General features: G+C 40.2%; 1 protein-coding gene across 8 annotated transcripts in view; it reads left to right on the forward strand.

The window, feature by feature from the left end:
- Cntn4 (contactin 4) overlaps nucleotides 1-23,711 on the forward strand; it is a 1,000,475-nt gene that overhangs the window by 905,080 nt on the left and 71,684 nt on the right. For all 8 annotated transcript variants that reach the window (XM_026788153.1, XM_026788152.1, XM_026788157.1 and 5 more), the window contains one exon: nucleotides 14,712-14,839. In XM_026788153.1, the coding sequence (XP_026643954.1) occupies nucleotides 14,712-14,839 (128 nt within the window). The remainder of the gene's footprint in view (nucleotides 1-14,711; nucleotides 14,840-23,711) is intronic.

Raw genomic sequence — 23,711 nt, forward strand, 5'->3', positions numbered from 1 at the left:
CGCAATGTTTGGACAAATGTGAATGCAGGTGCATGCACCCTATGTGTGGAAGCCAGATGTCCTTATTCCCTTGAAACAGAGTTGCCTGTTGAATCTGGATCTAAATTTGTGACTGGCAAGGCTCAATGATTCTCCTGTCTGGGATTACAGGCAACCCTGTGGTCATACATAAGCCCGGGGATTTGAACTCAGGTCCTAGTAAGTGCTTTAATTCATTGATTCACTTGTCCAGTCCATATAGTAAGTTTTTAACCTTAAGAAGTCACCCATGTAGCCGATATCCTTTAAAGATAAATGAATTTTCACATAGTAATAAATGTATTAACTATCTGCTTGTTGATATGAAGTAATAAGAATACAGAAAGAAAACTAAGGCATAGGACCTGGTATGTGGAGAGTGTTTGTATAGATGGAGTGATTGTGTGTGGAGCCAGTATTTGATCAATGCTTAAAGAATTGACTGGGCAGCTGTGGAGGTCTATGAGTTGGGAGTAACAGAAGCTGCCTAATACACACTGATGTTCAGAATGTCATACAAGGGATGTGCGGGAGCAGGATAGATAGAGAGCACATTTCACAAAGCTGAAGCCAGCATCTCTCCGAGTCCTCGAGCGTTCTTAGCAGCATGTAGTAAGCAATTACAGAGTCCATGCACACCCTTCTGAGAATAGGAGGGGGAAAAATTCAATTTAGTTCTGCTATGTGGGAACAATTTGGAAGCCTAGGCAATCCCTCTTATCCCAAAACAGCCACAGCCTCTGGGCTCAGAATCTTGAGAGACAGCTGTACCTGGTGAACTCAATGCTTTCCACTTTCATCGTATTTATTTTTACTGTTCTCACCGTTTATGGTGGGTAGATACTGACTTCCATCCGTCATAGCTATATTATATTCCCCTTACTCAACTGGTGTAATTTTCAACTTTGAGCCCTTTGAAGAAAACATCAACTGACTATAGATTATGATAATGATGCTGGAAATAATCACCAAAAGCCGTCACAACAGCCTCGTTTATCGGCTGCTTGCTCAGCAACAGGGGTGATAAGTGTTCCAGGGATATTTTCACATTTAACCTTCTCAAGACTCAGATTACATTAAGGTGCTATCAATATGGCCCCAATTTTATTTTATTTTCTAAATTTATTGTTATTCTCTGTGCATGGGTGTTTTGCCTGGAAGTATATATGTGTACCTTGTGTATGCTGGTGATGACAGAGGTTGGAAGAAGGCAGTGGGGTCCCCTGGGACTACAGTCACAGATGGCTGTGAACTGCCTGATGTGGTGCTGAAAATTTAATCCAGTCTTCTGCAAACACAGCAGATTCTCACATCCTCCAAACCCTCTCTCCAACTATCTGACTCCCTTCTCAAAGATGCAAGCTAGAATCCGAGTGTTAAGACTTTCTCAAGCTCTCTGCCTACCCCGCGTGGGAACGGAAGTTTAAGCCATCTCGAATGACTGGAGCAGAGATGGAGGGCACAGCATGCATGGAGTCAGAGAAAGTCTGGAATGTGTTGCTCTTTTGTGATTCCGGGTGTATGTTCTTCCACAGCAGGCATAGGTGCTGAGTACAGCTGGCATTCAGGCCAGGGAAACCATTAGGCACTTCAACTAAACCTTGACAATGGCATTCTATCATGATGTAAGCAAGAGTGAGGGCATTCGTCTTTCATTTCTCTTGAGAAAGGCTGCAGTTGTGGTATTCCCTGGTAAGAGGAATGAAGCAAACACAGCTTTGTCTTGAAGTTGCCAAGGGACTGAGGACAGGGGAAGCAATACAACTAAAACAAATTTGTCTCTGGCATCCCTGGCTCCACTATTTGCTTCTGCGCAGTAACTTACATCATCTATGTAGTGGGCTCCCTTTATGGTTAGTAATTACTATTGCCTTCTAGGCATTCCAGTTATTGGGAGTAACAGGTCATCCTCTGATTCACGTCTTATACATTCTTTGCTTGATCCTTGATTTCAAACCTATTAGCAGGAATATAAATTTCTCAAGAAAAGGCAAACTTCTTGAGAAAAAGAAGACATTTTGACAAGTAAACAAGAAAAGAAAATCCCTAATTATAAACAAATCTCTAGCGGAAAATGCAAGGAAAATCACTTAACTATGGATGCATCCTGTCTTGTGTTTGTGTCGCTTCTGGAACTACACAGACTGGAATAATGGGAGCAATAGAAACTTTGTGGGGAAACCTGGGCGTATGACATCTTCTACCCTCTCACTTGATGATACTGATCTTGGCCATTTTAATATTTTTCTCCGGAATAATCTTTGTACTTAAAATTGTATCGGTTCAACGAGCTTTTAGAAGCTACAGTCACCTAACAGTAGCACTTAGTAATTTGAAATTCCTTAATAAGCTGAGTACCTTTCATGTCCAATGCCCATCTTAATAATTTTTAGTTTTTCTCCTGGGTCTTTTTGTCCATGTTTCCTTTTCTATTGCCCATCCTTGAACCTGTGAATTAAACCACTCCTTCATTCACTGTCTACTCTAGTGCCCTAGGAGGATACGATATAAAAATCCATGTATGACCTTAATAAGTTTTTTCTGCGCATTATGGAAGTAATATATTACTTATTAAGATGCTTTGACAGAAGTATATGGAATTATAAACAATGAAATATATTACCTCCCTCCCTCTTCCCTTATTTGTCTTCATGATGTCTGGTAGATTTATGCTAAGATTATTCTGTGTCATAATTTCTCAGAAGAAAGGAATTCTAAATCTTGTATTAATGGAGACACAAATAGCCTGGCATTAATTAAACTCTGAAATTTAAGAAATGAATTTTAGAGCCAAACGTGCCTCTAATTTTAGTCCCCTATTCCCTGATTTGGTATTTTCATGCTTATGTACTTAGAAAAACAAATAAGATGCCAAAGTTTTACTAGGTCAGGAAGAATATTTCTCTGCTCTGTCACGCATTGCCGAGAGAATAAAATAATTAACTCCATCTTCACTGTTACTCTTCCACTCTCAGGCAGTTGCTTCTCTCTGGGTTATTTTACAGGGTTTTGTTGGGAGGAAGCTAGCGCTATATGAAAACAGGGTAGGCATCATGACTGTTTTCTCTTGGAAGCAGTACTGTGGGCAGGGCAGCAGGGTGGGAATCACTGGGTGTTTTTCTGATGGACTGAAATACACACATTATTCTGTGCTTTATTAAACTCAGACCTTACAACAGAAAGCAAATTATCTCCAAGGGAACTTTGTCACCAGGGTGCCTGTTCAATAGTGATGTCTCTTGCTGCCACAGAAACTCCATGGGAAGATCAATGATGGGTTTGCTTGAAATCGCCCTGGGACTGAGTCTCTTCTTGCTGGCCTGCATTTACATTTGTAATCCAAACATCCTTTTTTTCCTTTCAGTGGGTGTAAAGCTGTCTTCTGTGGCTCTCAACTCACTTAAATTGCACATTACCCCCAAACAATCTTAATTTTAAAAGATCTAAGCATCCCCAGCTCAGGGAAGGAACAAATCCTGCCAATTTACAGAAAGTAAGATTGTTTGAGGTAATGTACAATATCTAAGCTTAGTCACATGCCACTTAAAGAGAAAATGGAAGGAAAGTTGAACTAATTCAAACCAGAGTATGGTGGTCTGAATGAGGATGGCCCCAGAGGCTCATATATCTGAATGATTAATCCACAGTTTGTGGAACTATAGGAGTGCCGCTTGTTTGTCCCGGCAGCCCAGAACCAAAATAACCACACAGAAACTGTATTAATTAAATCACTGGTTGGTCTATTAGCTCTAACATCTTATCGGCTGGCTCTTACATTTTAATTTAAACCATCTCCATTAATCTGTGCATCGCCATGTGTCAGTGGCTTACTGGCAAAGTTCCAGCATGTTTTTTCTGTCGGTGGCTCCATGGTGTCTCTCTGACTCCGCCTTCCTTCTCCCAGCATTCAGTCCAGTTTCCTACCCCCCCACACACATATCTAAATTCTGTCCTATCAACAGGCCAAGGCTGTTTCTTTATTCATTAACCCCCCAGCTACTGCTCAAGCATCAAATCCAGCTGCTGCTGCCATACTCCCACCATGACAACCAGAGACTCAGCCTCTGAAACTTTAAGCCTAAATAAACGCTTTCTTCTCTAACTTGCCTTGATCATACTGTCTTATCATAGTGACAGAAAAGTAACTAAGATACACTGTAATACACTTTATTTCTTCAGAGGCAAATGTAGTGTTATCTGCTTCGGGTAGGTGTATGGTATATATACTAATGCAATTATTCAAACTAGTTTTTGTAATTTCTCAGATGGCGCAGATAGGGGAGCTTCCCCCAAGTCCATTTATCACCTCTGCCAATTTCCCCCTGATGACCTGAAGGCACAAATCTATCTCTGTGCCCTCACTGCCACATCTCCGCCAGTCTAGTGCTCTATGTGCCTCATGGGTGTTACGCCCCAACACTGCGCCCTAGGGTTACTGCTGCAAGGACAGAAAAAGGCACAGCCTTCCTCACAAGCAGCTCAGCTTCTTTCAGAGTTCAGAAAACCATAGGTCACAATTTTGTATCTCTATTATGGCATGAATATGAACTGTCTTCCACATGGTTAACCTTTGACCTCCAGCTGATAACACTCTTTGGGAAAGTTGTCAAAACTTAGAAGTTGGGGGCTAGTGTGAGGAAGTAGGTCATTTGTGGATAGGCCTTTGAGTTCTGCATGCTCCCCAACTTCCTGGCTCTGATCTTCCTGATTCCTGTCTTCCTTGAGTGAATGAAAGGCTTTCCTGACACTTGCTCCAGCTAGCCTGATATCTCACCCAAACATACGGTCCATGAGACCATGGAACAAACCCTCCAAAACTGTGAACCAAAATAAATCTCTCTGTCCTTTGGTTCTCTCAGATAGTTTGTCATAACAGCTGTGGTGGTTTGAAAGAAAATGGCCTGCAAAGGGAGTGACATTATTAGGAGGTGGGGCCTTATTAGGGAAAGTGTGTCACTGCTGTGGTGGGCTCTAAGGTCTCTTTTGCTCAAGGGTCCCTCATGTGAATTTTGAGTTGACCTCCTGCTGCCTGCAAGATGTGGGACTCTCCGCTACCACCACCACGATGTCTGCCTGCATGCCGCCATGCTCCCTGTCATGATTATAATGGACTGAAACTCTGAAACTGTAATCAAGCCATTCCAGTTAAATGTTTTCTTTATAAGTGTTGTCATGGTCATGGTGTCTCTTTGCATCAATAGAAACCCTAACTACAACAGTAACAAAAGTAACCAAACAGCCTCCACTTGCTGAAATTGTTTTAATTTTAATATCAAAATAAATCTTAATTGGCCAACCACAAAAAGGATAGAAACAGACACCTACTTTAATCCATTAATAAATAAACTTAGTGAGTTGAGAAGGTTTCAAGTCTCCGGCAAATCTTGGTTCTTTTTTTTTACCTGTGGGCATCAAAAATTAAGTTATTTTTCTTTTGTATGTATGGGTGTTATGCCTGCATGTAGTTCATGTATGCAGTTGCCCCTGGAGGTGAGAAGAGAGTGTTGAATTCCTTGGGACTGGAGATAACAGACAGTTTATGAAGCACTATGTGGATGCTTGGATTAAACCCCAGGTCCTCTGGCAGAGCAGCCAGTACTTTTAAGTGCTGAAGCATCTCTCCAGCCCTCTACTGGACTGCCTTACTGTTGCATTCCATCTCTACTTATTGCTCCGTATTAGATTGGATTACAGCACAAAAGAGCAGCAATTTGAACCTCTGCTATTTACTAATGGGAGAAGGTACAAGACCCTTTGTTTACAAGCAACCAAGCAATTGTACACTAATAGGCACGTGAATTGGTGCCAGGAATACAAAAGCAAAATCCCATCTTCAGTTCTTACTTTGCACTCTCCTCTGAGGACTACAAAGCGGTATAGAAGCCATGTCCTAGGGTTTCTATTACTGTGAAGAGACACCATGACCATGGCAACTCTTATAAATAAAATATTTAATTGGAGTAGCTTGCTTACAGTTTTAGAGATACAGTCCACTACCATCATGGAGGGGAGCACGTGGCATGCAGGCAGATGAGGTGCTGCAGGAGTAGCTAAGAGTCCTACATCTTGAAGGAAACAAAAAACACTGCTTGGTATCCTGAGCTTAGGAGACCTCAAAGCCCAACCTCACAGTGACACACTTCCTCCAAGAAGGCTAAATCCATTCCACTAGAGCCATACCTCCTAATAGTGTCACTTTCTATGAGATTATTGGAGCTAATTACATTCCTATTACCACAAGTCAGTTGGTCACATAGTACCAATAGCTCTGGTGTGGTTCTTTTTTTTTTTTTTTTTGATAGATTGAATGATGTACTCCTAAATGTTATATTCACTCAGAACCTTGCAATGTGACCTTAAATGGGAAATGGTCATTACAAGTGAATCAGATTTCAATACGGGCAGAACAGATCACATAATTCAATGATCAGGGTCATGGTGGGAGGGAAATTTGACTGCAGAACCATGCACAGGGGAAGGCGATGTGAAGGACACCTAGAAAGGATATTATGTGATAAGAGACTCAGAATACTGAGAAATGTCTCCACAAGGGACAACAAAGGTGGTCACCAGTCACTAGAAATTAGGAAAGAGGGATAGGTGGCCATCTAAGTAGACTTAACCCTGCCTATCTTGAGCCATTGGGCCTTCCTGTAGAACTGCTCAGAAAATATCAGTAATAGCAGACGTCAGCCCCCTGAGGTGTGAAATAACAAGTCCCCATAGTGAAGCTACTTTGTACATGGAACTTTACAGTGGTAATACCCTACTAACTTCTGTTACACCATTTTCTGTGGGGTAAAGTCTGTACAGATAGCTGAATGAGAGGAACTTGTAGCTTTATGCCTGAAGCTGCCCCAACTCCTGCTCCCAGTACTTCACAAATAGTAACAGTGGAAACCAAGGCATTAACAATCTGAAGGATCCACAGGGGCAGGGTAGGAACTTTAATGAGAAGTTCATCTGCTCCCTAAAGCCATTGCCATTCTCCAGGTTATTGTTGCCCTGGAGGGATGTGTTACCTATAGCACCCAGTTTTCCCATTTGTCACAATTATCCCAGAATGAATTTTTCCGTGAAATTTCTCAATTATTTGAAGTAAGAGACTATCCAAGATAGAATGAAGCATACATTTAGGACTAGGCAACCTTTGCTCTGACCTCACAGTGAGGGGATGATTGATACACTCTATGAGACCTCTGGTTGAGAGGATGCATGTCTTAATGATACCTAAGGTATCACTGGTAGGCCCTGGAGCTTACAGTCCATGCACATCTGGTCCTAAGCCTCATGTGTCAATGCTACCACCCCACCAGTTTTCCTCAGCTGACAAGTAGCCATGCTTAACATTATGTAAGCTACCTTTTCAGGAACACTAACCCACCCTGTAATGTATAAACCTATTATTTTGTTTTTGGGCTTCCAACATTGAAATGTGGTTTTTGGAATATATCACATATATAAAAGAGAGACAACGATGGTTACCTTTTTCTATTTATTAAAAGGATGTTATCTCTCCATAACCCCTCCCCCTTTTGCAGAAGGAAAAGTAGCTTTCTAAGTTGTAGTGTAAAGAGATTTAATTACAAGGAAATATTTCAAAGTGACTCGCAGGCAAATGAGGATGCCCTGTCTCTCTCCCTAACAGCAGGCCTTCCACGCACAACTGCTCCTAAGAATTACAGGTCACCATTCTGGGATCAGCCTTCCCTTTGGGGTGATAGAATATTGTGGAGTCAGCAGCTTTTGTCATCTGTTACTAAAGCCCCCCAAAAGAAAAGATTCAGCACTTTTAAAGGTCCCCTGTCCCCAGACTATTTTTGATTTACAGGGCTGACAAGGTCAGCTCTTCAATGGCTGCAACCCAGAGCCTCAGACTAAGAAAGAAAGATTCAGTTTATCTCCTTATTCCAGATCTGCTCCTGTCCTCCCCGCATCAGAAACCCCTAGTGACAGGAGGGGAGCAAACACTTCTGTGTGCTGCAGGTAATTTACTGTGTTGTGAATTAGATGACCTCTCCTCGTGTAGAGACAATTGAGTTCCGTGTCACACCCTTGTTTTTATTACTTGATACTTTATCATCTTTGACTTCTCTCTGCCGTTATCAGTGATGTCTTCGAAAGCCCGCTGGTAGGTCAGGACTGACCTATTCTAAGTCAGGGATGGATTTACATTTTTCAATCCTTTTTATCTGGCTCCATCACTATTCATAAGCCTTAGGAGGAGCTCAGAGTTCAACATCAACCTCGGGGTCAATCAATAGCCTAAAATGGAAAAGCTCACATGAGATGCAATACAAAGAAAATGTTGCAGTCTCATTGAGAGGGGCTAAAGAGATGGCTCAGGTGTTAAGGACACTACACTTGCTCTTACAGAAGAGCCAGGTTCATTTTCCAGCACCCATATAGGGACTCCAAACCTTCTGTAACTCTAGTTCTGGGGACCCAGTGCCCTCTTCTGACCTCTGCAGTCACCAGGCACACACACGTATATATGGAACACATATATACATGCAGGCAAAACTGTCATACACATAAAAATATTAAGTAATAAATAAAATCTTTTTAACTTTCAGGAAAATTAATATAAAATGACTCTTTAAAGAACTTGGTTGTTATTTTATTTTGCTTTCCTCTTTTGAAAGTTGCCATGACATCCAACTTATAACAAGTGTCTAAATAAATATTAATATTGGGTGTTATGTCAAAAGTTCTTTGAGATTGTCCAAATAGTGCCACCTAAAATAAGAGTGATTTCTTGACTCCAAAACACAGAGATTAAAACTATGGTTCAGTCAGTAAAACGCCTATCATGAAAGCATGGGGTCTGAATTCAGATCCTGTACTCCCTTGCAAAAGTCAGGTAGCATGTATGCAACTTCTTCTGAGGAACCGAGCTGCAGAAAGGAAGGAAGAAACAGAAGGGCCCCTCTAGCTCATCACCTAGCCAGCACCAACTTCTTCTGAGGAACGGAGCTGCGGAAAGGAAGGAAGAAACAGAAGAGCCCCTCTAGCTCATCACCTAGCCAGCGCCCAGCCAGCGTATCCAATTATAAGAGCTGTAGTTTCACTGAGGGATGCCCTGTCAAAACAATCATATAGAAAGAAATTGAAGAAGTCACCTGATATTGGTGTCTGATTTTGACACACATATACACACATGGACAAGTACATCACACATGCACACACATACACACAGATTCTAAAAAGCAAATTTAAAACAACTGGTCAATTTTTGAACTTAGAGCCTTACATGTATAATTAAGTAGCTACAGCATATGATACAGCCATATATGAGGAACTAGCAGGTCAATTTTCTCTGCACTCAATGCTCTGTGACCATTTTACTGAAGTAAGCATCACCGGTTTGCTCACGATATCTTCTGGAGAGGCAGTCACCACAGACTCTGGCAGAAACCCACTCCCTGCCTGCTACTCTCATATCCATGATCACCTAGACAAGTTCAGAAATTTCTTCAAGAGATTTCATTCTTCCATTTTTATGGTCTGAAAACTCCATTTTTGATATCTTAAATTATTGATATCTTATTATTTGATATCTTAAATTATTGATTCATATATCAAGGGTTCCTAAGCATTAGGCATGGACAGAATAAGTTCAGTACTGGCATGAGGTGCTGGTCTCTCCATCTTGGCCTCTCTCAGTCTCTTTGCTTGACTTCCTTAAGAGCTGTTTTTTTCTTTTCCCATGGCAGACAAAGTTCTAGTTTTATATCTCCCATGTTTATTAATTCAGCAGAAAAAGATTGTCTCCCCAGATAGACTCTGGTGTTGATGGCATGAGTATCCTTAAACCAACCACTGAAGAGAAGAGAACAGGATCTCCTGGTCAGCCAGGTCTGGTCCCTGCTCTTCTTATAGCTAGAGTTATCAAAAACAATCTTCTTATTGGAAAAGTAATGACCATTCTACTCATAGAAATGGATGGTCTGTAACATGGTGATGGTATTTTCCAGATGTTTTGTCCTATTTAAAGTAATTTTGCACTTATTGAAAACTTAGCTATGTGTGTGAAGGCTGTTTTGCTAATTTTTCCTGGAGAGATTTGAACAAACATTTTATTCCTGAGGAGGCACCAAAAATAGTCCAAAGAAATGATGCTGCAAAGGTCAACGTGGCAGAGGGATGAGCTCATTGGAATTTAATAAAGCGGTGTTGGGGATGGGTGACATGCAGGTGCAGGGACTCAAAGGCACAGTGCCATTGAAAAGTCCACCCTGGATGGGTGGCAACTCAAGAAAGCTGCAGTCCAGGAGCTCTATGCATGACTTGCAGGGGGGTCTACAGATCCAAGAGTATCTTCTCCAGGAAGGGGGACAGTTCAGAGTTTTGTCCCCAGTCAGTTGTTTCTTGCTTCTTTCATCATGGGGTGGAGCCTTGTAAAACCTGTAAGTTTCAGATCTTCTCTTCTTACTTGTGAGGCTGTTCGTTTTCTGCATCTTATTAGCCTCCTTCCAGGATAGAACATTTCAATTAGGAAGGCTTGCCATCTGGGGAGTGGTTATTAAATATCCCCAAACGGCACTCATATTTCATCACTATTCTGTGACAACTTAGTGTCACCCGTATGCATTGTTAACCGGCAAAACTACTCACCAGTTGTCTTCATGTGAGCCGTCCTTTTTAGATACTTGGAACAATGGGACCAGGAGGGATGTCGCTCTCCACTGATGAGAACAATTGGTTGATTCACCTATTAGGTTTGTTTGATATGCCACACATTTTTCTCACTACTGCTAAACTTACCAACAACCTACAAGACATAGTTCTTAGTAGTCTGTTTATTCAAATAAGAAAACTTAAGTACAAAGAAACAGCTTTACTCAAAACGACACAGCACAAGAACAGGAGTGAGATTTGAGTTTTAGGTTGTCTTCTTAGTCATTGAACTGTATTGTAAGAGAACCATGCTGAGAACATCAGATTGCCCACTAATGTGAATTGCTCCGAGGAAAGATAAAGCCGTAGCAAGATGACATGACTTAGTGAAGGCTGCTGAGGTTGTCCCACCTACAAACGATCTCTCTCTCTGGCATCCCCTCGCATGAATTCTAATATCCCAGTCTCTTTTTGTCTTCTTTTGCTTTTTACTTCTTTGTAAATAACATTGGGAGGGTAAATTGGCTCAGACCAGTTCTCAACTAGAGAGAGAATTTGTCCTCTCCCCAGGACATGCTCCCTTAAGCCTCTTTGATGATCAGAACATAGGGGAGAGTGGGCCTGAAAGAACCCTCATATTCTGTTTGCTGTCCTTCCCAAAGGCTAAGAATCATCTAGTCCAAAATATCACTTCTGAAAAAGTTGAGCTTCCCTATCTTTGAGCATAAAAATAATGTGGTCAATTTTATAGACTTTCAATGTATCAGGGTTGCTCTGGGGCCTAAATAATTTTATGGGAAGTCCTCTGCCTCTTTTCTGATCCACAGATTTGCATAGTACAGTTTAATTTAGGCTAAAGCTTTAGGATTTTGGAATTGCACTGCTATTGTTTCAATTGAAACGATCTATTAATAGACCTTTGAGCATTGAAAACATCCCTCTGTTTACTACGCCCCAGGCTCGTCTACCTCATGTTAGATGAATTCACATCCAAAATATGAATGCCACCCTATGTACGGAGTTAATTACACTGACATTTCTCAATTTCCAGCAAATTGTCTCATAAATAGAAATATGATTAAGTCCTTGAAGAATATTTTTGTTGTTATTGAGGTAATTAAGATGTGGATCGCCATTTTCCTTTTATCAGTACATCTGCACTCGGGTAAATAAAGAATCAAATGCTGCTCGGTGAGGAACCGTGAGTGCCTCTGAGAGTGAGTAAGCTGAAGGCCTCCAGTCGGCATCTCCGAGTTTCAACTGAGGCTTTGATGTAGCTGGAGCAAGAATACTTTTTAAAACCAAAGCTTTGAGGAATTTTATTACAGGAAGAAGTACCTATGTATAAGACTAATAGGAACTTCATCATTATTTACTACATTTTTTATACATAATAACGGTCATTTTCTGACATTTTCTCACATGTACATGATGTATTTTGATTGCATTCACTTCCTATTACTCTTTCCCGTCACTCCTACTGCAGCTAATGCCCTTCCTCTTCCAGATTCTCCTTCTTTCTACCTTCATGTCCTCTGTACATGGCTCAATGATTTTCATTAAGGTTGTTCACAGGAATATGAGTAATGGCTTATTTAAAGGAGCTCAGGTACCTTATCGGTGCCTGTACCTCTAAAGAAAACATCCCTCTCACACACATTGACCATTGACTGAGTACAAATCCACAGGGAAAGGTGCCTTCCCCCTTCCATGGCAGGTGTTGACAGATTAGACCTTACACAGAGTTTGTGTGGATGTCTTTTATATCTTTATAGCGCAATCCCTGTTGAAACTTGAGCTTTGTTGGTTTAGTTCGTACATCCTTCTTTGCCTGGGTGATTTAGAAACAGAAGTCTCCGATGAGCAGCTCCTTTCCTCTTTGTTTTGCAGATAGGTCTCATGCCTAGTTTTAAGGCTGCTTCCTCTTGTGTGATTCTGACTCAGACTCATTAGGACCACAACCATTGCTGAGGGCAGGTTTTGGTTATGTTGAGAACTTTGCTTTAATTGAGTCTCCATAGGTTTTATGGCTTGTAAAACATGAAATATACAAGTACCAAGGCAGCCGTTTCAGTCCAGCTGCCAGGAGCTCCTACCACCACCATGGCTTTATAGCCTCCACGAGGGAACTATCTCAGTCTAGAAGCCACTGTCCCTGGCTCCAGGCCTCCAGCAGAAAGCAACTCAGTCACAGACACCATCCGATGGTATAGACCACCCAGCCACAACACTCTAGCTGCCTGTCCATTGGTTTGAGATGACTCCATTTATTTATAGGCTGACTTAACTACAATATAAAAGGAAAGTACTGAGGAAATTGTGGTCTATCCCAACCTACCATGAATAGAAGGGACTAAATAAAAGTTCATGTTTAAAGATAAAGAGGCCAGGTAGTTTAGTACTCACCTGTAAGCCCAGAACTGGGATTAGAAATACAAGGCCAGCCTGGTCTACACAGTGAGACCCTTTCTCAAAAAAACAAAACAACAACAACAACAACAACAAAACAAATAACAAAGCAAAACAAAACAAAAACAAATCAATTGATTAATAATCAACAAACAAAGAGAGGAAGGATACTACTAGCTGATAAATACCAGGGAACATGTAAGAAACAGAACCTGTTCTTTCCAAGAGCCAATCGGGTTTGCTTAATAAGTTCCGTCTCATAGACAAGGAGACCAAAGGTTACACAGCTGAGCAAGCAGAACTGGCGTGTGTGATGTGGGAACACTCTTACCTTTGTGTTTCCATCGTCCTTTGTTAAGCTTTCCACATTCTGGCTAACCCGCTTGTAGAATCTGGAACAGGTCCCGAGAAAAGCTATAGCTTCATTATCTGAAAAATAGTAAACACCGTGTCTGCAACATAATACATTTAAATCTTCAGTTATGTTTATTAAAAATAAAAAATCCCAATCAAAAGTTTTGTTAAGTGAAATTCTTCCCATTCTCGATCCTCAGCTGGGATATTTACAAGCACCAAGTGGCTTAGCAACTTGAAATTCCCATAACATATGTCAATTCTTAGAATAGAATTTGCTTATATACCTATTCATTCTACCACCTAGCAACAATTTATAGGGCAGTGAGCCTACTTTATGCAGTATGTCAGAGGCAAGTTAAATCATAAGATGAACACTGTCCCTGCTCTCAGAAGATACAGAACAACAAACAAGTAACCAATAAAGGGAGGTAATGCCCAAGTCTGACAGAATAGTAAGTTCAAAGGACCTGGGGTTGGAACAGATCTGATATACTCTGGAAACTTTGTAAGGACCAGTGTGACTAAAGGTTATTGAAACAAAAAAAAAAAAAAAAAACACAAGAGAACAATGTGTGTGTGTGTGTGTGTGTGTGTGTGTGTGCGTGCGTGTGTGTGCTCGCGCGCGGTTGCACAAGTGAGAGAGAGAGAGAGAGAGAGAGAGAGAGAGAGAGAGAGAGAGAGAGAGAGAGCGCTGATGAGGGTGTAAGGGAGGCCAGGGGTAAACTTTGATTAGTCCTCACATGCTGGCTGATTTAGTTTTTAAGACAAGGTCTCTTACTCCCTGGGAGCTCACTGGGCAAGCTAGACTAGTTGACCAACCTCTGCCAAAAGTACTTCTAGAATTACAAACCTATGACATCTGACCCAGCTCTTTCCACATGGATTCTGGGAACGGAACTCAGGTCCTCACAGTTCCATGGCAAGCATTTCACCAATTAAGCCATCTCCTCAATGCCCTTTTCTAATTTTTCATTAGTAATTTTAAAACTAATGGTGGTCTTTAAGATTCCCTTTGCATTGTATCGTCAAGAGTTATTACAGAATAAGAAATAGCTACAACCAATCTAATATTCATAATGGCTATTCTAAGCAAAGTTTGAGACTTTTTAGCAAGACAAATGGGGAAATTATTAAACACAAGACTCATCTCAATAATGTTCATGCATATATAGACAAACTCCTAAAAAAGAAACAGACAAGGCTGTCAAATGATGGAACTATGATTTACAATGTGACAGGCAACGGAAAGACAGAAATCATTTCTCATGAGATAAACTTCACATCTTGCTTATTTCCTTTGCTTTCAGAATTACCATTTCTGAAGATGGAAACCTCAGAATCATCAATGTGACTAAATCTGATGCTGGAAGTTATACCTGTATAGCCACGAACCATTTCGGAACTGCCAGCAGTACTGGGAATGTGGTCGTGAAAGGTAATGGCTAACTCAAAGAACTCATATGTCTTCACTTCTAATAATAGAATCTACAGACATGGCAGGGTTCATATTAATATGTATAGATATCACTGTTGCTAGATTAATTCATCACAGAAAACATGATATGATTAACAATTCTTTGGGAACCGTTGGTAATGAATATGATTGAAAGGCTATCTTATTTCAGCATCATCCAATACAATTTGAGAATTACAGTCATTGTGTCTATTATAGTATTGTAACAAATGTTATCTGCAGTCCTTTAATTAAATTTCTTTCAAGTCTCTATAGGTTTGAAATTCATGTCTAGGAGCCCTGTGCTAACAAATTAAAAACCCATGATTCAAGTACTATTTTTAGCAAACATTGTTTAAACAATGACACCGGCAGTTTTACAAAGAGCTGCCCAGGGTATTCAGAGATATGGATATGGCTTCCCCAGGTAATAAAGGGTTTTGATCACCTCTGTGCATTGCTTAAGTCGCCCAGCCATCCCTGTCAGTTTTAAGGAAATAAAATGTCCCTCATCTTTTTGTCTGGGTGCTTTGTATTTCACAACTGAACGTCCTTTATGCTCTTAGCACAGCATATGATGTGAAACTGTCCCAACACCAGGTTGATGTCATTGTTGGAAGTATTGAGAATTAAAAAGGATGAGATCTTAATTTACATTTCATTTGAATTTCTATCACCTTGTGTCTTACACAGTCAGTCTTAGGATTTTTTTTCAGTTGCAGGAGACATGCTAGTGCTTTGAATAAAAATAACACTCAGCGTGGTGACTTGGTGGAGGTCACCACAAATGGATGGACTTAAGCCCAGAAATCTGACTTCGAGTTCTCCCTGGATCTACAAGAAAAAATTTGAGGCCGTTTTTGCCCTGCTGATGTGCAATGCATTCTGATGATTCACTTCAGACTCTTTCTTACTGACCTATTTGTAGCTTCGTTTCTGAAGTAAGACAGCCTAAGGCAAGCAAAAATATTCAAAAAGAATATTTACCTCAATTATAACTTAAGCATGAAGCTAAAAAATATCACCTAATTATCTATGTCAGGGTCATTGGAAGTTGACGATTTTCTGTTATCTTGAAAAGATTTTTTTTTTATCATGAATATACTTATCTGTCCAGATGGAGAATTTGAAGTCAAAGAGAGTTAGAGGCAGGTCTATGTTTAGATGGACTCCCACTATTTTGGTTTATTAATTCTTCTCTAGACCAGTAGAATAGGCATACCACTGTGGATTCACTCTGTTTTACATACTAAAGGTAAAAGAAAGTAGCTAATATTTAGAGCATAGAGCTCCAGTTAGAAGCCTTTGTTAATGTATGGTTATCTCAGATGCCAAAGGAAATGTAGTGATTGACTAGGACCAAAATAGAGAGCCCAGGCTTTCAGAGATGGTTAGTAGTCAAGCTCGGGCTTATTAGGATGACATCCCACTTATGTAGATGTAAGTGAATTTCAGAACACTGTGTTAAATTATGATTAAAGACCAAGATTAAAATCAAAGAGATGTGCCTAAGTCTCATTTCTTCCACTTACAGTCTCTATGACCTTGAATGTGATTAGTAGCCTATTTGGATGAAATAGCCATGCTGGCCTCTTGGCATGGTTTCTACGGCTGCAGTGATCCACATTAAATAATAAGCATGAAGGCCTGAAAATAGTGGTGGTTGTTATTGTTGTTGACATTGTTGTTGTTCATATTATAATAAAATGGCTAGGCACACATTCTAAATCACTGAAGACTTATTGAAGTTTCTAATCCAGTAGAACTATTAGAAAAGGAAAGTGAGATGGAGATTATAGATACACACAGAAATCATATTTCCCTGCTACACTGTGGGGACCACCGGAAAGATGGAGAAACCATTCCCAACCGTCTGTGCAGTTCTCTGCTGCCATATTGTATGACACCACAGAGTAAAGCTTCCAGATATGCCATGATGAAGCCTATCATGGCCACCTCATATTTGATATAAATAGAAATATTGCTGAGATGATAGCTTTTATGTACCTTCGCAAATTAAATCATTTATTTCTTGCCATCTAATAAGATGGGAACAGTAATTCCTCAACTATATATAGTGCATGAATTCCAGGGAGTTCACAGTTCGATGTTTTTAGTTGTAGTAACCATTTATGTGTTTCAGTGTGTATTAGGAAAACAGTCATTTTCTGTCAGTAGCAATGAATTAAAAAAGCTCCTAAAATACATTTAATTAAGTCAGCATATGTAAAAGTCAAGACCATGAAGGGTTCATCCACTGAAACTGTTTACCTGAGCTAATGGGAGCTCACCAACTCCAGCTGGACTGGGAAGAAACAAGCATAGGACCAAACTAGTTCCTCTGAATGAGGTTGACAGTTGTATAGCTGGGGCAGACTGAGGGGCCACTGGCAGTGGCAATGGGAATTATCTCTACTGTATGTACTAGCTTTTGGGGATCCTATTCTCTTTGGATGTATACCTTGCTTAGCCTAGATGTAGTAGGAAGGGCCTTGGACCTTCCATAAAGCAAAGTGACTTACCCTCTCTTAGGATTAGAGGGGTTTGGGGTGGGAGGGTGTGTGGAGGGAATGGGAGGAGGGGAGGGAGTGGGAATGTGGATTGGTATTTTTTTTAAATCTAATAAAAAAAAAGAGAATTAAGTATTCATTATTACAAGAGGCTCCCAAAGTAGTGAGTATGGTGTTTGTATGACTGAATATGGGTACTACACCTCCAGAGCCAATTTTTGAGTGAACTCTAGTGGATTTAGGACATATGATAAGGTTAGGATAGCCTGATTATGGTGAACAAAGGTGTCTTCATAGAGCATTAGAAGTACCGGGCTGATGTGGCTCCATCAGCACAGTGGTAGTCATACAAGCATAAGGACCCACGTCCAGTCCCCAGAATACAAATTTTAAGAGCAAGGCCTGGTGACATACACTTGTAATTCCCAAGCAAGGGAGACCCTAGGGCTTCCCAACCATTCAACCCACTTGGTATGACACTGTATCAAGGAAACAGGGTGGATAGCCCCCAGAGAACAGCACTGGATGTCTGTCTCTGGCCTTCACATGCTTGTCACGTACAATATAAATGCCCACCTCCACAGACATGTACACCCCACATGTATGTATACTTGTGCATACAAGAACATATGCACATACAGAGGATAAAAAAACAACTGCAAATTTCTACATGCTTAGAATACCAGCACTTGGGAGGCTGAGGCTAGATGATCGGTGTTTCAAGGCTAGCCTTGTCTATATAAAGAGTTTGAGGCTAGCCTCAACTACAAGAGTCACTGTCTCAGGAAACACAACAAATAAAATAAAATAAAATTTTCAGAACAATAAGAAAAAAAGGAAGGCCTGGGAGAGGAGGAACATGGGAACTATAAAACAAAGGAGGCAGACATGCTCATGTGTGAATAATAAGGCCAGGGTGTCCCAGACAAGAAGCCCTTTGTCCAGTCGGAGTTCAGGTGCTTCAGTGGTCTCTCTGGGTTTGGTCACTGGCACTTACATATAATTGACTTCTGCACCAAGCCCCTCTGATTCTTGTGTTGTTGGGATATGGGGATGGGGTTATGAACTTCCTTTGGTAAGTAAGGTCCCAGACAATAAAAATTTTGTTAAGTAAGATCCAAGGTGATTAGGAAGCTTTCATGTTTTCAGTGGTTGAGTCTGATTCCCATTGGTGTTAAGGGAAGTTCCCATGTGTAGTGTGTACTCACTCTCTGCTGCCAACTCTCTACCAAGGACGTACATGTAAATTGATAAATCTGTTCAATAAAGTACAATAAAGGCAGAGGAAGAATCATTCTGAACTGTGCCAAGTACTCAGTCCCACAGCAAATACTCAAGCCCACACCTTTAGTACAACTGTAGCCACTTAGCCTGGACTATGACATCCTTCTGCATTTTAATTCACTTTCCAGATCTACAAAGAGACTGATTTATCAGAGACATTGCTCTCTAACCTTAAAGTGTGCTTCTGTTCGCTTTGATCTCTTCATATGTCTGGGATTAGAACTCTGGGAAGGTCAGACACCAGAACACATTTTCCCCAGTCTTTTTACAATAATTGTGTCATTAACCAGTCTTTGAAAATTCAATTCTCTTCCTTACGGAGTCTGGCCCAGTTATTTGGAGAGAGGCTGAAGGTAGATATTTTCAGACATGGGGTCAGTTAGTAGGGGAAGAGAAGGGGACACATCCTCTACATGAGACAGGAGGCTTAAAATAAGTCCCTGGCAAGTATCCATCTAAGGGATAATGATCCTGATTATGCACAAGCAGGCTTCCAAACTGTGGGATTCTGACAGGCACCCAGGAGACTTTTTATTATTCTCCTATAGTCTGAATTTCTAAGTTTTACTGATTTTATTTTACTTACTTACTGATGCTAGTTTTGGCATTTTTGAAATTTGTTGGCTGTTTAACCCCAAGCAAAAACACTAAAACACTTCTCAAATCAGACTCCCCAGAGAATATTCTGCTTACCTTTAAACAAAGATAAGCATTTATGTCAATGTTATTAAGATCTGCAGGAAGGGCCAGTTACCTTTATAAGCAGGACTGGACTCACTAATTCATTTTTAACTTTTTACCAGACGTAACTGTGTGCTGTTTTGCATGGCAGGTGTCTTTTTTTTTCTTTTGTAACAAGCCTAGCTGTCCTGAACTTGTTCTGTAGACCTTCTTAAGTTTTTTATTCACTTCATATACCAACCCAACCACAGTTCCCCCTCCTTTCCCGTCTCCTACTCCCTCCCATCTCCCCTCCAATACCCCTCCATCCACTCCTCCATAAGGGTAAGGCCTCCCATGGGGAGTCAACAAAGCCTGGCACATTAAGTTAAGTCAGGACCAAGCCCCTTTCCTCTGCATCAAGGTTGAGCAAGCCCATCCCAGCATAGGGAATGGGCTCCAAAAAGCCAGCTCATGCACAGCAGGGATAGAGCCTTTTCCCACTGCCAGAGTCCCTCAAACAAACAAAGCTATACAACTGCTGTCCACATGTAGAGGGATTAATTTGGTCCCATAATCCCATGCAGGCTCCCCAGCTGTCCATCTAGATTCCGTGAGTTTCCTCGAGCTCGGGTCATCTGTCTCTGTGAATTTCCCCATCATGATCTTGACCCACCCCCACCCTTTGCCCATATAATCCATCTTGTCTCTCTTCAACTGGACTCCTGGAGCTTGGCCTAATGATTGGTTGTGGATCTCTGCATCTGCCTCCATTAGTTGCTGGTTGAAGGTTCTATGATGACAGTTAGGGTAGTCACTAATCTGATGACAGGGGCAGACCAGTTCAGGCACCCTCTCCACTATTGCTAGGAGTTTTAGCTGGGGTCATCCTTGTAGGTTCCTGAGATTTCCCTACCACCAAGTTTCTCCCTAACCCCATACTGGCTTCCTATATCAAGACATCTCATTCATTGCTCTCCCACTCCATCCCTCTTGCAGCTCAACCATCCTGTTCCTTCATATTCTCATGCCCCATTCCTTTCCTTCTACCACCCAGTTTACCCAGGAGATCTCATTTATTGCATGGCAGGTATCTTAGCTATACAGGTTTTATATGACAAGTATTTTTGTCACAGGCACAAAGCAGAGCACCTATGAGTGCTTGTCTTGGTTGTGGATGGACAAGATAACCATGGTCGTAACCGCCCTATCTTTTATTGATCACCCCTAAGTCTCAGCATGAAATGAAGGCTGTTAAGCCATGGATTTGATGTGGTTATCATGTTTATTTTTCCAACTAACTCCAAAGTGACTTCGTGTAACTGTGGTTACTGGTTTTAGTCTATGCTTTGACAGGTATCCTCCTACAAATGAAGGACATTGTCCATGTCCCCTAGCAGTCAAAATTGGGTAAAGTGCTTTATGAGAACATGTGTCTCTGGGCCTTGTTCCTAACCTTCTACATCTATACTCTAGGAATAATACCTGAAAAAAAAAGAACCTTCATGTTAAATGATCATTCCAACTGATCTTTGTGCTCACATTTAGAGAACACAAGAGAATATATGAATTTGCATACCATGATCAGTGGTGTTTTTGTATGCCCCAAAGCTAAGAATAGCAGTCATATATTTAAGTGGTTGGGGAAATAAAATAAAATAAAAATGATATTTTTGAATGTGGAAGTCTTATGAAATTGATATTTCAGTTTCCATAAATAAAGTTTAGTTAGAAATCAAGTAGGCCTTTTATTTACATAACTCTACTCTCAAACTGTAGCAAGAATGTAAAGTTGCTAAAACACAAAACTTTACTTCTTGGCCTACAAGACCTTAAATATTTATTATTCAACCCTTTGGAAGTCTGTGACTACTTTCTTTGGATAATTTTTCCTTGACCAACCCTTCAAAGCTTGGAGTGAGACATCCTACAACCAAGCCATACACTGTTCTGCTCGCATCTCATGCTACCCTTCAATGCTTTGGTTTTATTGTGAACTGAGTCTGTGCAATGAATTAAAACAAAGATGAACAGAAAGAACTCAGCACTGAGGTGAAATTATGTTAAACTTTTATGTTGACCTATCTCAAAAGTTAGTATTTCAATACATTAGTAAAGGAACAGCCTGGGAAAGGAACAAGGCAGAAGTTCAGCTGGATGAGCTGAAATTTCCATTAGATGAACAACTACCATTGGTAGAGACAGTTCCTTTCCAGAATGTCAGTCTCACTCCAGAGTCAGGAGAGTGAACCTCATAATTTGAATATATGTTGAAAATATAGAGAGGCAATAGGATGAAAACTTTGACCAGTCACCAAACAATGTATTCAGTTTAATTCTATAGGATTTGTAGAACTTCATACAGTTACAAGAAATAGTTGGCTAGGAAGACCCTACAATGTGCAGAACACTCACTGGGGTTCTTTAACATACACCTCTCCACTGCAACCAGGCTCATCCAGCTGAACTTCTGCCTTGTTCCTTTCCCAGGCTGTTCCTTTAATAATGTATTGAAATACTAACTTTTGAGATAGGTCAACATAAAAGTTTAACATAATTTCACCTCAGTGCTGAGTTCTTTCTGTTCATCTTTGTTTTAATTCATTGCACAGACTCAGTTCACAATAAAACCAAAATTACTGTTTGCTTCATAGAGCTATAATAGAAGTGAAGTTATCTGTAGGCCTTCACTCAAACCCAATATACTCCCAAGGAAAAGTTAATTTTGCATTTGTTTCCAATCCTGCATCTGAAGATGCTCCAACAATCGCATGAACATTCAATTGATTGTTTCCTTGAGAGACAAAGTGATCATTGTTCATCTCATCAAAACTTCAATCCTGTTTAGAAATAGCAGCTTCCTCAAGCACATTCATTTGTGTGTGAGTATATGTGTAGTGATTCCCACACATATGTACATGTATTGTGTAGGTTTATATATAATCATATAAATATACACACACATTGATGAAATAAAATAAAATTTATTCCCAGCACCATAGGTTGTGAATAATATCTCCACTGTGGGCTACATAAAATTGGTCTTCTGTATTAATTCAATTGGACATTGAGAAATATCAACCGTCTCCTCTATAGAGAGATGTGTGGAAAATATAGTCTTTTCAGTTGGAACCATTTTGGAAGGAAAAGCATCTGAAGCAACCCACATCTTACATGTAAAATTATTCATAGTTTTGTCCAAATCTGACTGGAGATCAATCAGAAATCAGTAACCAACAATGACGCTTGGCTGCTAGCACACAACAAAAGCTTTTAACATTAGACCCTTATAATAGAATACATTTTGACCTAATTAGATGTCTTCCACTGGAACCAATTATTTCCAGGCGATAATTAAGGCCCTTCCTAATAGGATTAACACTATTTATGACCCAAGGCACCTAAAGTAGGAAGGATTTGTTGGTTAGAAGTACTAAATATTAAATATCATAGATCCTTCCATAGGACAGTGGCCAGGCCATATCAGTAGTAGATTCTACTAGTATCTAAAACAGATTTATTTTTTTAAAAAAAAAGTGTAGGCAGTTGTACCTCATGTTCTGCCCATGTTCAGAGTTACTTGATATATTTGGAAACCTAATGGCACAGGACATAATGATTTTCTCTGACATTCATGGAGACCTTGACAACAGCAATATAGATTTCACAAACTATGTGTCTTCCACAGTAAAAGTTATAGAGATAATGGTTGCTCTTTTAACCAAATTTCTCATGAAAGAGACTTTGTAGCACTGAGATTTAAGTTTATGAAGGTTGCATTCCATGAGAACCTTCCCCTAGTGCATACTTCTGTATCCTTGTCCTATGAGGAAAACAGCATCCCTTGATTTGTATTTTTTTTTATACCCACTATGTTCTCTCTTTGACCCATTAGCATTTGGGCCAAAGCTAAGCATCACCATCACATCCGTGTTTTGGTATAAAAGACAATTGTGGGCCAGTTAGTTTGTAAAGAAGCATCACCTTCATCACTCATAATCACAAAAATACATTTAAACATTCAACTTATTTCATATAAGCAAAAGAAAACAATAGTTTCGTTGATGAGCATGAAAGGAAAATGGTACTCAAACATCTGGAATGCTATTCACCTTCGACCAGGTAGACACGTAAATAATGAAGTTAACAAAATATAATCACTATGAAGCAGAAATTCCATTTCTGGGAACTTACCCTGGAGAAAGTCACAGATAGGTGCTCTAGAAATACAAAGAAAAAAAGAGTAACACAATCCAGGTAAAGATTAACAGTGTGCGAGGTATTATTTATTTCATGCATTAGAGCTAAATGCCAATTTAATATAAAATTATGCCATGTAATTTTTAACCAAAAATACATATGCAACATAAACATAAATGGGAAAAGGAACCTTGCATGTT

Source organism: Microtus ochrogaster, unplaced genomic scaffold (genome assembly GCF_000317375.1).
Source record: "Microtus ochrogaster isolate Prairie Vole_2 unplaced genomic scaffold, MicOch1.0 UNK1, whole genome shotgun sequence".
Lineage (NCBI taxonomy): Eukaryota > Metazoa > Chordata > Mammalia > Rodentia > Cricetidae > Microtus > Microtus ochrogaster.